This window comes from Zea mays, chromosome 9, assembly GCF_902167145.1.
Source record: "Zea mays cultivar B73 chromosome 9, Zm-B73-REFERENCE-NAM-5.0, whole genome shotgun sequence".
NCBI classification, from domain to species: domain Eukaryota; kingdom Viridiplantae; phylum Streptophyta; class Magnoliopsida; order Poales; family Poaceae; genus Zea; species Zea mays.
The window spans coordinates 3296041-3309345 of record NC_050104.1 but is presented as its reverse complement, the minus strand read 5'-3'; the positions used below and the strand labels follow the sequence as shown (position 1 = coordinate 3309345).

The 13305-nt window shown below is 44.4% G+C and overlaps 1 protein-coding gene and 1 long non-coding RNA gene across 2 annotated transcripts; one reads left to right on the top strand and one right to left on the bottom strand.

The window, feature by feature from the left end:
- The first annotated feature begins 3286 nt into the window (after nt 1-3286).
- On the top strand, nt 3287-6698 carry LOC103639663 (TORTIFOLIA1-like protein 3). The gene is made up of 4 exons (XM_020544217.1): nt 3287-4066; nt 4143-4266; nt 4535-5061; nt 6306-6698. Exons 1-4 carry the CDS (start codon nt 3287-3289, stop codon nt 6696-6698), a joined length of 1824 nt encoding a protein of 607 aa, XP_020399806.1.
- Nucleotides 5244-6363, bottom strand: LOC109942312 (uncharacterized). The gene is made up of 2 exons (XR_002265032.3): nt 6276-6363; nt 5244-5931 (listed from the first exon to the last, which is right to left on the bottom strand). It is a non-coding gene; the product is annotated as an uncharacterized lncRNA (long non-coding RNA).
- Nucleotides 6699-13305: the final 6607 nt, after the last annotated feature.

The window sequence follows — 13305 nt, the reverse complement described above, 5'->3', positions numbered from 1 at the left end:
GTCTTGTTCCCCGTAGCCTGAGCTAGCTAGGGGTAGGGTAATGATGGCCCCCCTGTGACGTGGTCGGTCCGAGCCCTAGGTCGGGCGAGGCGGAGGCTCCTCCGAGGTTGAGGTCAAGTCCGTCTTCCGAGGTCGAGTCTGAGCCCCGGGTCGGGCGAGGCGGAGACCATCGTCTGAGACCAAGGCTGAGTCCGAGCCCCAGGTTCGGGCGAGGCGGAGTTCGTCGTCTTCCGGAGCCGAGGCCGAGTCCGAGCGCTGGGGTCGGGCGAGGCGGAGTTCATCGTCTTCCGGAGCCGAGGCTGAGTCCGAGCCCTGGGGTCGGGCGAGGCAGAGTTCGTCGTCTTCCGGAGCCGAGGTCGAGTCCGAGCCCTGGGGTCGGGCGAGGCGGAGTTCGTCGTCCGAGGCCGAGACGGGGGCCGAGCCCTGGGGTCGGGCGAGGCGGAGCTTCCTATGGCGCCCGAGGCCGAACTTGGCTGCTGTCAGCCTCACTCTGTCGAGTGGCACAGCAGGCGGAGTGGCACTCGTGCATGAGGTCGGATAATTTTTTGGCCCTTAAGGAGCCAGAAAGGTTCGCCCATACCACACGATAGTGGGATGTAGTACTAGTATGCCTCAAGAGCCTATACCGAACGTCACCTTTGGTCATCCTAGTATAGAAGGCCGGCATCGGGATAACCGGCCACCTGAGCCCCATGTCTCGAGGACCGATGGGTTACCATCGACCGATATGGACTAAGTTCGCGAAAATAGCCGAACTATTTTGAGATAAATTAGGTGTCAGTGCATCCGGCCTAGGACAGTCCCATCGGAGGCCATACAACCATCATTGGGATACCGTTCCATATCCTATAGGGACTAGTGTGTCGGATTTCTCCAAATTCTCAAGCGAAGGCAGTAAAGGCACTCACGAACACGTAGGCCAATTTGTAGCACAATTAGGGGAATTGGTCGTATTCGTCTATTCTTAATATCCCTTATTGGCACTGTGTTCACTTGGTATGTTGTGTTACCTCCCAACTCGATTATTTTCTAGAATGATTTAGAGCAAATGTGACGCGACCCCTATGACCAAATCGGAATCGTCACAAATTCGTCACAAATCTTTATCTGTGACGATACCTGCATATTCCGTGACGCAATACAAACATCATCGATGATAAGATCTCTACTAGTGACTTCTTCTCTAGGGATTACGAGTTAGATTTAGTTGAATTGGCTTCAATCTAGCAAGAGGACGATGAATATGTTAATGATTATATCCAGAGATCTCGGAATATTAGAAACTAGTGTTCTCAAATCTAGGTCGCAAATAAGCAACTAGTGGGGTTGGCTTTCAATGGGTTACATTCATACTTAAAAGAAAAATTAGACAACTTCTAGCTTTTTTGTTAACTCAATTGCACTAACGGACTCCAAAGCAAAAAATTGTCTCGTCATGATAAGTGTCATGACAGTAGCAGCTCAGATGACGAGCCAAAAGAGATATATATCGCTAAGCTTATTTGGCACGATAAGGCCAAACTTTTTGCTTGTTGTTCCCTAAAACCAATTCAGAAGAATCGTCAGGTAGAAGTTAAGTTCACATTTAATGTTGCTAAGTGTGATAAAATATTTGATGAATTGCTTAAGAATGATAACATTCAATTGTCTCACACAATTCCTTCGATAGAGGAATTTAAAAGGTGTTTGTATTGTAAATAGCATGACTCTTTACAAACACCTAAAAGGTCACTTGTCTCACACATTAAAAGGTGTTTGCCAATGAAATATCCATACCGATGTGAGTATGGGTCACTTGTCGAATCACCCGTACCCATAAAAATTAAACACTTATCAAAATGATACATTATTCAAACGTTAAGTATATCTATCTAAATATCATTACAAAAATTCTAGCATCTTTTAAACATCCATTCAACATCACCATAGATAATTGGTTAAAGTAGCAACACTATAATATTATCACATAACACATTACATGTTTCATTACATGGTCATTAAATAGTTGTTAAGCCTTCCATGACATTATCCTTCAAAAGGTTATTAAATAGTCAAAAGAAGATGGATGTCTGAAACCCAAGTTCATGCTTTTGGATCAAGTTTATATTAGGTATTTTATATCTATGGGTTATCGGGTATGGGTAAAACGTTCTAATACTCATTCATCCATTAGGTGAAGGTATTTGCTAATAAGATACACATGAGTAGAAAATTTGTCCCGTATACATATTTTAATGGAGTAAATACCATTATGTCGCCATCTCGGAGATGGCATCGGAATACTACTACTGCCAAAAAAGACAAATAATTAATGCACAGCGCAGCGCAACGCAGTTCACTCCAAGATCTCGAAGACATTTGGATTCTCTGCTGGAGCTCGCTTCACCTCGCCTCGCCGGGCAAAAAACTGCTGCCTGTCTCGTTTTCCGTCCTGTGACTGGCGGATCTGCGCCCGGGGCTGCCCGGGCTGCAGCCCCGGTCGCGGCCCAGCAAAGCAAATACAGTGATAGGAAAAAGGCCTAGCCCAGTGTCTCGCCCTACTCGCCCAGCCAGCAGCCGCTGCCTGTCCATGGCTCCCGCCGTCGCTCGCCCAGCCACTGCGATGCTGCCTGCCCGGCGCTCGCGCAGCCGCTGTGGTGCTGCCTGCTCGCCGCTCGGCGCTCACCCAGCCCAGTCGCTCGCCCAGTCGCCCTACTTGCCGCCCCGCCGCTGCGTCCAAGTTGTCAAGCCGTCGTCCAGCCGCCGCCCCGCCCAGCCGCTCGTTGTCCTGCGCGCGGATCTGCACAAGCAGCCAAGCAGCGACCACACCCCTGTCTAAGGTGAAACGTGTGATATTGTTTGCTTTAGTTTGAAGTTTTGATTTGATTATTTATTTGGTAGTAGTTCCATGTTTATAGGAATAAGATGAACAAATTTAGTCATACATTTTTTGATACATATTTCTTAAATGTTTAAATTATATCTTGCTTCTTGTGTCATATTAAACATCAATTATATTTTTTTGTTTGGTTTAAAAAAAAATTAGCCTTAGCTTAATAGCCCCCTCTTAGATCAATCCTGGATCCGCCAGTCCCGCCCCGCCAGCCATCCCCTTCCTTCCTCGAGCTATTTAGCACCCGCCACGCCATTGTCCCCCCTTCACCGCCTGCCTCTCCGGACTCCCAAACTCCGAGCCACCATTCTACACAAACCCACCTACCTGCACGGAGCCCACGACGGCTCGGACTCCGCCGTCGACGCGTCCTCTGCCGCCTGCCGGAGCAGTGAAGCTACACCAGGCGGCACCATGGGCCCCGCGCCGAGGGAGCCCATGAAGCAGCGTGTGAGCCGCTGCCTGCTGCGGCTCTCGGACCGGGACACGGAGGCGATGGCCGCGGCCGAGCTGGACGCGATCGCGCGCGAGTTGGACGCCGACGAGCTGCCGGTGTTCGTGGCCGCGGTCTCCGACGCGCGGCCAACCGACAGGACGCCGCTGCGGCGGCACTCGCTCCGCCTGCTCGCGCTCGTGGCCGGCGAGCACCCGCGGGCCGCCGTCGCGCCGCTCGTGCCCAGGCTCCTGGCCGCCGCGCTGCGCCGCGTCAGGGACCCGGACTCCTCCGTGCGCGCCGCGCTCGTCGACGCGGCCCGCGCCGCGGCGGGCGCCGCGGCGTCGCCGCCCGCGGCGCTGGCCCCGCTCGCGGACGCGCTGCTGCACGAGCAGGACCAGTGCGCGCAGCTGGCCGCCGCGCTCGCCGCGGCGGCTGCGGTCGAGGCCTCGGAGCCCACCGACGACCTCGTCGCCTACCTCCGGGGGCTCCTCCCGCGACTCTACAGGCTCCTCCGCAGCACCGCATTCAGGGCCAAGCCAGCGCTCATCTCCCTCATCGGCACTGCCTCAGCCGCCTCTGGCGGGGGAGCCGCCTCCACCGCCGTGCCTTGCCTACGCGACGCGCTCACTGGCGACGATTGGGCGGCGAGGAAGGCTGCTGCCGAAGCGCTCGCTTTGTTGGCCCTCCAGCACGGAGGCGATCTCGTTTCACACAAATCTTCTTGCATTACCGTATTCGAAGCCAAGAGATTCGATAAGGTCGGGCGCATACCATGGCATCCTCGTAGAGATCTGCGGCGTCTTGGCATTTCTGACACTTCTTGGCACAATGCAGGTGAAAATAGTGCGCGAGTCCATGAACCGGATGATCGAAGCATGGAGGGAGATCCCAGACTTGGATGAGGAGGTCTGCTCCTTCGACGTGCCACCATCGTCCCAGTCTACATCTTCTCTCACAGGTGATGTGTCTCTATTTAAGGTCTATGCTTGGTTTGGAGTTGGACTGCATATACCATAAGTACACTTAAAATATCTACTACTTGATAAAAAAGACAGAAATAGTCCTTACTTGGTAAAACACACTGAAGAAAACATTTTGCATTTTTATAACCTTTTTCTTTAACATATGCATGGTGTTATATTTGTTGGATTTAGTTGTCTGCATGAGAGTTATTCATCAGACCATGGATGTTCTTTCTAAGATTGTTTGATTGCATAATTGGACAGATACCGCTGATTCCTTGGGCTCCACCTCCACCCCTTCAATTACAAGGAGGAACTCATGGCCGACTAACAGGCAGCCCCCACCGGACGCATCGCATAATGTCACCAACAGAAAAGGCAGCACTCCTTCCATCATAGGCAAGAAAATTTTGCCTCCTTCACGCCGCAGCACAAACCAAGCCAAGAAATTTGAAGGCAGGGTTGATGTTACCGTCGCTTCAGATGCGACGCCAGCCAAAATGGTGACCGAGGAAAAGCTCCTGAATGAGGGCAGCGTTAGAGAGAGGCTTGAAGCGCGGAGGGTGCTGTTTCAGAAAACTGGTGAGAAGGGTTACAAGAAGCTGGCTGGTCCCAAGTCAGGATCCAGAGTTTTTCCATACAGTGGGGATGGTGACTTTGAAGAGACGGCTGAGACTGAGGATGCACCTGACGAACTTCAGTCAGCTCACAAGGATGAGGCTCTGTGGAAGATCAGGTTGCAGCTTGTTCAGATTGAGAATCAGCATGCCAGTTTGCTTAATCTTCTCCAGGTAGTTATTCCCTTGTTACAAAGTATCATACACCAATAATTTGTTGAAATTCTTTATTCCTCATAATGAATTGTATACTCCAATTTTTTATTTTTTAATTCTATTTTCCCTCTGTTTGCTTTAGAATATCCTCTGTACATGAGCAGATGAGATGCCCTACACGGTGACATAGAAGCTAAATATAACGAATAAAAGATAAAACCTTGTTGCTTGGTAAAATTTTACACGAAGCAAACTTTGGTGCAAGCTCACTCATTCCCTATGTAAAACAGTAAAAGAACCAGGACCTACCAGCACCTACTGGAGTCCTTTTTCCTTTTCTTTTTTGGTACAATGTGGACAGATTTGTGCAGGTCGGAGGTCTCATCCTGTTCTTGTACCAGCATATTTAATAGGAGCTTATTATTTGGTCGCAGTGAGCAGCACTGACCGTTTGGTATGAATTATGCATTCATTCAATGTGTCCTCCAAGCAGTGCTCAAATCAGTTTGCATTCAGGCCTGATCAGTGGCATGGTGTGGGGGAAACCTTGACTGCATCACAGCATTCATTAACATGGTGTTTGGTTTGAGTAATCACTTTATCTAAAATGAGGTGGTGTATCATGGGTTCATTCCTCAAATTTGGTAGGATGACCCTATTCCTAATATTAGTACTAACTAACTATAAGGAATGAGGTGGTGATGGATTAACTCATTACATTCTATAGACCAAACAAAAAAATGAGAGTAAGAAGATGATAAATCAACTCATTCCTCAAACCAATCACCCTATAACAATAGGGCGATTTTCAATTACCAACTTTTAAGCATATCTTCATGTGTCACACATACTGTGGTTGTCAGGAACATCGATAGTGTTTCCTTGCATCTGTAAAAAAACACCAGCCAATGTTCTGATCACATGTCATATAGGCAATATACTACTCCCTCCGTTCCAAAATATAATTCTTTCGAGACCTCTTTTTCTGTCCACATTCGGTTGAATGACAATAAATATAGACATACATATAAACTACATTCATAGATTGATTAATGAATGTGTGTAGTCTAAAATAAATTATATTTTGGAACTGAGGTAGTATCTTTTTACAACATTGAGTTTTGTATTTTACATTTTATATCTAAACAACTATCCATGTTACATGTAAGATTTTCTAAACCATGCATAGCATTGAATCATACCCAGTTACTCCTTGTAAACAGAAAACGCACCTGACCCTTTAATTACTTTTTTCTCATCAGAAATTCATGGGGAGCTCCCAGAACGGGATACGTTCCTTGGAGACGAGGGTGAACGGGCTGGAGATGGTGTTGGACGAGATATCCCGTGATTTGGCTGCTTCCTCCGGAAGGACTCCAAACAGCGAACCTGACACAATCGCTTGCTGCATTCTGAGCCCAAAGTTCTGGAGAAGACACGACGGAGGCAGATACACTTCCAGGTACTCTGTATCCGATGCACCAGACTACTCCGAGGAGAGGAAAAGTTCTTACAAGTGGGACAGGCACAAGTTTGGTGTTCATGGCGGTTCGGTCACCAATCCCTTAGCAGAGCCAAATGATTCATCTGCAAGGAGCATAGCTGTTTCCCAGGAAGGGAGGAGAAGAGACTCGATTCAATACAGATCAAGGTAAGGTAATAGATGCCAACCAAGAAACTGTCTTGTTGCGATTTTGTTAGGTAGGCCAATCAAATGTGATCAGGACGCCTTAGAGACTGACAGTAACATAGTAACATCAAAGTAGTTGGTCTCATTATGGCGCCACCCACAATGCATCATTGGCTATTCAATACTTCTTATCAGAGATGGAAATCTATGTTCATTTTTGAATTTGCATGAGCTTCTTATAACTTTTTTTTTTTTGGGTATTCAGCCAATTGTCAACTAATTCTCACTCTGCATCTTCAGGTTGAGTTAGGTGTGACAGGAAGTGGTCCATGTGAAGTGCATTTGAAGATCCCAATGCTGGTGCATTTTCGAACTTTTCTTTTCTCCAAGCATAGAGCGGAGATCATACGAATTGTGAGGTTTTATTCATGAACTGTCAAGGGTTCAGTCACTGATATACACCCTAAACTCTAAAGCAAGACCTTCAACGCTGGCTCGGTAATCATACGATGGACAGTCGCTGAGGGTATAGTGCATGTGTGGAGTTTAGCAATGAGAAAAATTGAGAATCGACTCTGTTCAATCATGGATGTACTCTGTACTGCTTGTAAATAGTTCTGTACAGTGAATCATGTGCTCGCAAGTCGCAAGGTGCTGTCACACGAAATTAAGCTCGGTGTGCTGAGATCACGACGTTGTAAAACACGTCGTCAGCCTTTAAAATATTTCCCTTTCTATCTTTCATGATTAAATAATTTTAATATAGTAGTAGTAGATGATGAATTACAATATATAGATAGAAGGTTATGTCTAGCAGATCTTGTATATGGCTGTGTAAAACAAAGTAAAGTTTGAAATAAGAGATAAGATAGGAGAAGATAGCCTAAGAAATAGAGGGATTATTTTTTATTGCTATAAATATTGATCAATAGAATATATAGCTCTTATGCATGTATTAGAATATAGAGTTCTCACGTACATATATAGTTTTGTTAAGGCCTACGATTTTGGCAGAAGCCTATGTATAAACAGATTAGGATTCCTCTATCTTTTTAAGTCTGTATAAACGGTTTAGGATTTCTATTTCTTCTTTCTTACATATTAGGATTCTTTTTTTTCTAGTATATGTTATAAATGAATGCGACATAAATAGGATCAATCACAGAGAAGACACGGATTTAACGTGGAAAACCCCTCTAAAGTGAAGGGAAAAAAACCACGGGTGCCGGCCGGCATCTTCTCACTATTTTCGGGTGGTTACAGATCGCAGGAGATTTACAATTGAGATAGATATCTCCTGCGGCTTACAAAGATATTTATAGAGGTGAAACCCTAAAACGGCCTCCCGGCGACGGGCCTCCGCTTCGCTCGCCAACTTGGCCGCCTTCTTCAGAATTTGGATCACAAACTCAACAAACTCCACCTTGAGACAAATTCCTTATAGCATCATAATAGCAACCTCCACCTTAAACAAATGCATCATCATCTTGCCGGCGCCAACAGCCACTAAGGGCTAATTTATAATACCAACTAAGTTTGAGCATAGCTCAAACTTAGCAACAGAAACATGCTTCGTCATCATATCAGCTGGATTATTATCAGTACTGATCTTGTATACCTTCACCAACCCTTTTTCAATGATATCACGAATGAAGTGATAACGAATATCAATATATTTGGATTTCTCAGTAATCATCTGATCTTTGGTGAGATGAATGGCACTCTGGCTATCACAATAGATGGTAATGCAAGACTTAATTCCATATAGCTCTGAATATATACCTTTCAACCATAAGGCTTCCTTAGTAACTTCTGCAAGTTCCATATACTCAGCTTCTATGGTAGACAAAGCAACAGTATCCTGTAAACGAGCTTTCCCGGCCCAAGCCTCCCGGCGACGGGCCTCCGCTTCGCTCGCCAACTTGGCCGCCTTCTTCAGAATTTGGATCACAAACTCAACAGTATAGAGTCCATATATTTTATAGTGCCCCTTTAGTCGATTATCATATGCACATGACTCATTAAAAACTTTATTTAAAAATCCAGTGGTAAAGTCACAAAACCTATTCAGTTTGGTGGTAGATAAAATTGGTGCTTCTCGACCATGGGCAAGGCTGCCAATTTAAGTCTCACGAAAGGAGAGACCTTTCCTCCATGGGAATGTATCTTGTGTTGGAAGGACTATAATGCTCCTGTGTATATTTTAAATTCGAGACGTTCATCTTGAATCTAACAACACCATTTTTATGAAAACTCCTTCCCACCGTAGGAGAGGTGGAAGGGATTCTTCATAAAATTGTTGTTGCTGTTAGACGCAAGATGAATATCCTAGATTTAAATTGTGTACGTGAGCACTGTCACCCTTTGAGCACTGGATACACTGCCTTCTTCCATATGGCAGTTGCAATTCATCATGTTGGTAGAGAATATTTTGTTTTGGAGGGATAGATAGTTGGGAGGAGCGTCGATTCAGGAACTTGCTCCCAATCCTTCAAAAACCATTCCCGGAAGAATTAGTAAGAAAAGAACAGCTCCCCAAGGCCTTTTGGACAGGAAGTGGGTTTGTGATATTGGGAGGGGCACTCATTGTCAAGGTGATCCTAAAGTACCTTCTATGGGATATTCTAGATGATTTTGTGCTTCAACCCCAGATTGCTGATAAGCATAGCTGCTTGATGGCTGATGGGTCTAGTCCATACTTAAGCCAATCAACGTATAATGCCTTTTTCTAGGGATCTATAAGATTTGCCCCATAAAAAGATCTGGAAAGCTAGGCTCTACCCCAATGCAAGTTCTTTATGTGGTTGGTGATCAAGAATAGATGTTGGACAATTGATAGACCTGCAAAAAAGGGGACTTCCCTATCCTACATCATGCCCTTTTCGTGATCAAGAAGAGGAAACCATCCAACATCTGCTTCTTTCTTGTGTCTTCGCTAAACAAGTCTGGGCTCATATTTTTCAACATCTGGGTTTATTATCTTTAGCACCGCAGCCCACAACCGGTTGTTTCTCTTCCTGGTGGAGCATGACGATCAAGGAGATTCCTAAGGCTAAAAGAAAAGAAATGAATTCTACCATTATTTTTGTTGCTTAGAGCTATGGAAACATAGAAATTATTGTGTATTCAATGGGCTAAACCCTACAGTAGATGTGCTACTGCAACTCATTTCCATAAAGTGCTCTATGTGGAGTGTTGCAAGAGCAAGTGGGCTCGTGTAACACCCCAAAAGTCTATTAAGGAGTCTAGGTAGTTTTATTTTCTTTAAAAGAGAGAAGAGTTTGAATTTTATTTTCTTGTGTGAATTATGCATTTGAAATTAATTTCTTTAAACAAATGCTAAATAAAACTATTTTATTTTGCATGGCATGCTAGATTTTTTATTGTTGCATTTAGTATAGTTTGAAATTTAAACATTGTTTGAATTCAATTTGAAATTTGAAATAGAAAACTGAAAATAAAAGAGAGAGAGAAACTTGTAGCTGCCACAGGACCATTTTCCTCCATCGTCTTCCTACTCGAATTCGGCCCATCACCACCTATGGCCCATCCTTCTCTTCTCCTGTGTGGCCAAGTCTCATCCACTAGGCACGTGCATGTGTCGTTGCTCGGTGGACCTACGAAGTCAGGACATCTGACACGCGTGTATTCTCGTTTGGTGCCACCGACACATGGGACCCACATTCCAGTTTTGTCTTTTATCTCATGTTCATCTCGGACATAGACCTCGAGTCTCATCTATGCATGGATTTTCTATCGAGCTCACGCCTCGGACTCTTTCCTCCTGGGGGGTATATAAGCTGACCCCTGTGTTTCCCCCTCCACTGAGTTATGCACATCATGAAAGGGAGAGATCACCTTCGAGAACAAATCAAGCGTATGTCGCCTTCAAACCGTTGTAGGGAGATTACGAGAACTCGCCCGACCCCATAGGACTGTCATGTGGATTAGTTGATTGAGATAGTTCATCGGAGCACGTAGAATCTCTCACCAGAGTTCTCCCTCCGTCGTGGAACCGTTTCACGTCATGGACAGCGTTATCATCGCCGTAGTCTTCGGTAAGGTAGCCTCTGTCGAGTTCGCCTTGTTCTCATCTATGTAAATCATCAAGCCACGTTCAGTTTCGTTCGCTGGATCGTCGGGACGCTGCGTGTCGGCGATGCCACGCTATGGGGTAATTGTTGAGAAAAAAGAGAAGCAACGCATGCCATTGGATACTAGATGGGCGCACATGATTAGAATGGGTGTACCCTTTTGGCTGATTAGATCATAGTCGTATATCAGTGATCGTATGGTTCTGGTTAACCCACATGAGTCGTCTAAGTACATTTTCCTAAAGAGACCCTAGGTAATTGTGTAATCAATCTGCAGTTCATGGCCGATTAAAGAACATTACAAAAAGGTCCTATTTTTAGCAAAATAGACCCTGGACTTTCTAGTAATCCAACCTGCAGTCCTAGCCCCTATATTTTGCAACTAGGCCCCTCTATTTATACTAGAAATTATGTAGAAGCCCTTGTAATTCACAAATAAGTCCCTGGAATCTATTTTAAATTATAAAAATACTCCTAAAACTTGTTTATTTCATAACTTTCGTATTTTAACTCCGATTTTAGTGGTTCTCGAACCTACAGATTCTTCTCGACAAGTAGATTTGTTTTACGCAGTCGTTTTCTTTGTGTGGTATAATGTTATTTTTATTTATTGTTTTCTTGTTTGTTTGTATTGCTGCCAGGAGAAGAGCAAGTGTATGAGCATTTGAACCCAACCTACAGAGGCATCTTGGCAGCAGGAGTTTGCTAAGGAAGGAAAGTGTGTACTTGATCATATTGTTTATGAAATTTGCCTAATGTGGGTGAATAGGTGAAACCTAAAATTTATCACTTAATACAAAATCTCAAATCCTGGTTAGGTGTTAGAACGAGAAATAAATTAATCAAAGTGAGGGAGAGTTGTTCTTCTTGCAAGTTTTGCTCTTATAATTGCAGAATTTACTTAAGAGCAACACAAATGATTTAGAATCAAACAAGTGCAAGAGAACTTAGTAGAGGGAAGGGAGAAATAAATTGCAAGCAAAACACAATATAAGAGACACAATGATTTATTTACTAGAGTTTAGTTCCCAAAGGAAACATATGTCTCCATTGAGGATAGGTCTCTTTCAACCCTTTCCCTCTCTCAAGCGATCATTTAGATCGAGCTTTAGTATCCTTTCTCAAATCAAGAGACCGAAGTCTCTGTGAGGATCTCCACACAAACTCAGAATCTCCCGCTAGCTTTTACAAGAATGAGAATGAGAGTGTGAGTGAGAAAGAAACTCAAGAGCACAATAACGAAGCAACAAACTAAACACAAATTTCTTCACAAGGCACTATCTCTTTTCTAGCTCAAATATATTGAATGTGGCACTTGGGAAGCTTTGAATGGTTCAGAGTTGTTGCTATGGATGTTGGAGTGAATTCTTTAGCTCTTGTATTGAAAGAGAATGAATGGAATGCTTAGATGCCTTGAATTAGCTAATTGGGGATATTTATAGCCCTCAACCTCCCATATAGATGTTATGCTTTTCCTACAGTCTCTATGCACTTGCCGGTGGTTTGTGGGTCAGAATCGGATGGTCCGACCTGTCTCAATGGCTAGATCTGATAGCTCAACGGATATAACTAACAATCCAACTGAAAGGGAAATGGCTGCAACCATTTTCTCTAATTGATTTTGATGCTTGATGACCATCAGAACCTTATGGACTAATTGGTTTGTCTAGTATTTGATTCATAGGTGCATAAGTCCACTCAACTCAGTTCTAAGTTAGAAACAACTCAAAACCAACCTTAGAGGGGTAAAACTTGGAAATTATAAAGATTACCTTATTTCATACTTTGGATAAGTTGCGTACACCTCGAGGAATCTATTTGATACATCAAGAGAGGTTGGATATCTCAATTTCAAAGAATCACTCTCTTAGAGCTAATTTGAGCAAAATCAGAGTTATGAGTTGGAGAAAGCAAAAGGACCAAGAGATGGGACTTAGGCTAGTTGGATTGATAGCACATATGTTTGTCTATGTCTTAGGAACACCCTTAAGTATAGCCAAAAATATTTGAGGAAACTTGGAAGAAAAGAGGGAATTTTTGCTTGCAGCTAGAAGTGCATCGGACTGTCCGGTGGGTGCCTTAAACTTAGCCAGAGAAGCAGTCCAGCACCAAAAGGATGCATCAGACTATCCGGTGTGCACCAGACTGTCCAATGGCATTTATAGCAAAGGCGAACTGAACTCTTCATCTTCGGGAAAACATCGGCAGGGACCACCGGACTGTCCGGTGTGCACCGGACAGTCTAACAGTTGAGGCAATGGACACCTGCAAAGCGCAACAGCTATCTGGCTAGGCTCACTGTACATTGTCTGGTGTGCACCGGACAGGCATGTAAGGAAAAGGGACACGACCCATTTAACTAAATGATTTTGGTGTTTGATGATCAACATAAACTATGGACTAATGTGTTTGCTAGTGTTTGTATTTGTAGTTCATAAGGTGCAAAGTGATTTGGACTGGGGCACTAAGGAATCAACACCTCAAAGAAGATATTATACGACCCATAGAAGACATTACAAAGTCATATTGAAGACACTT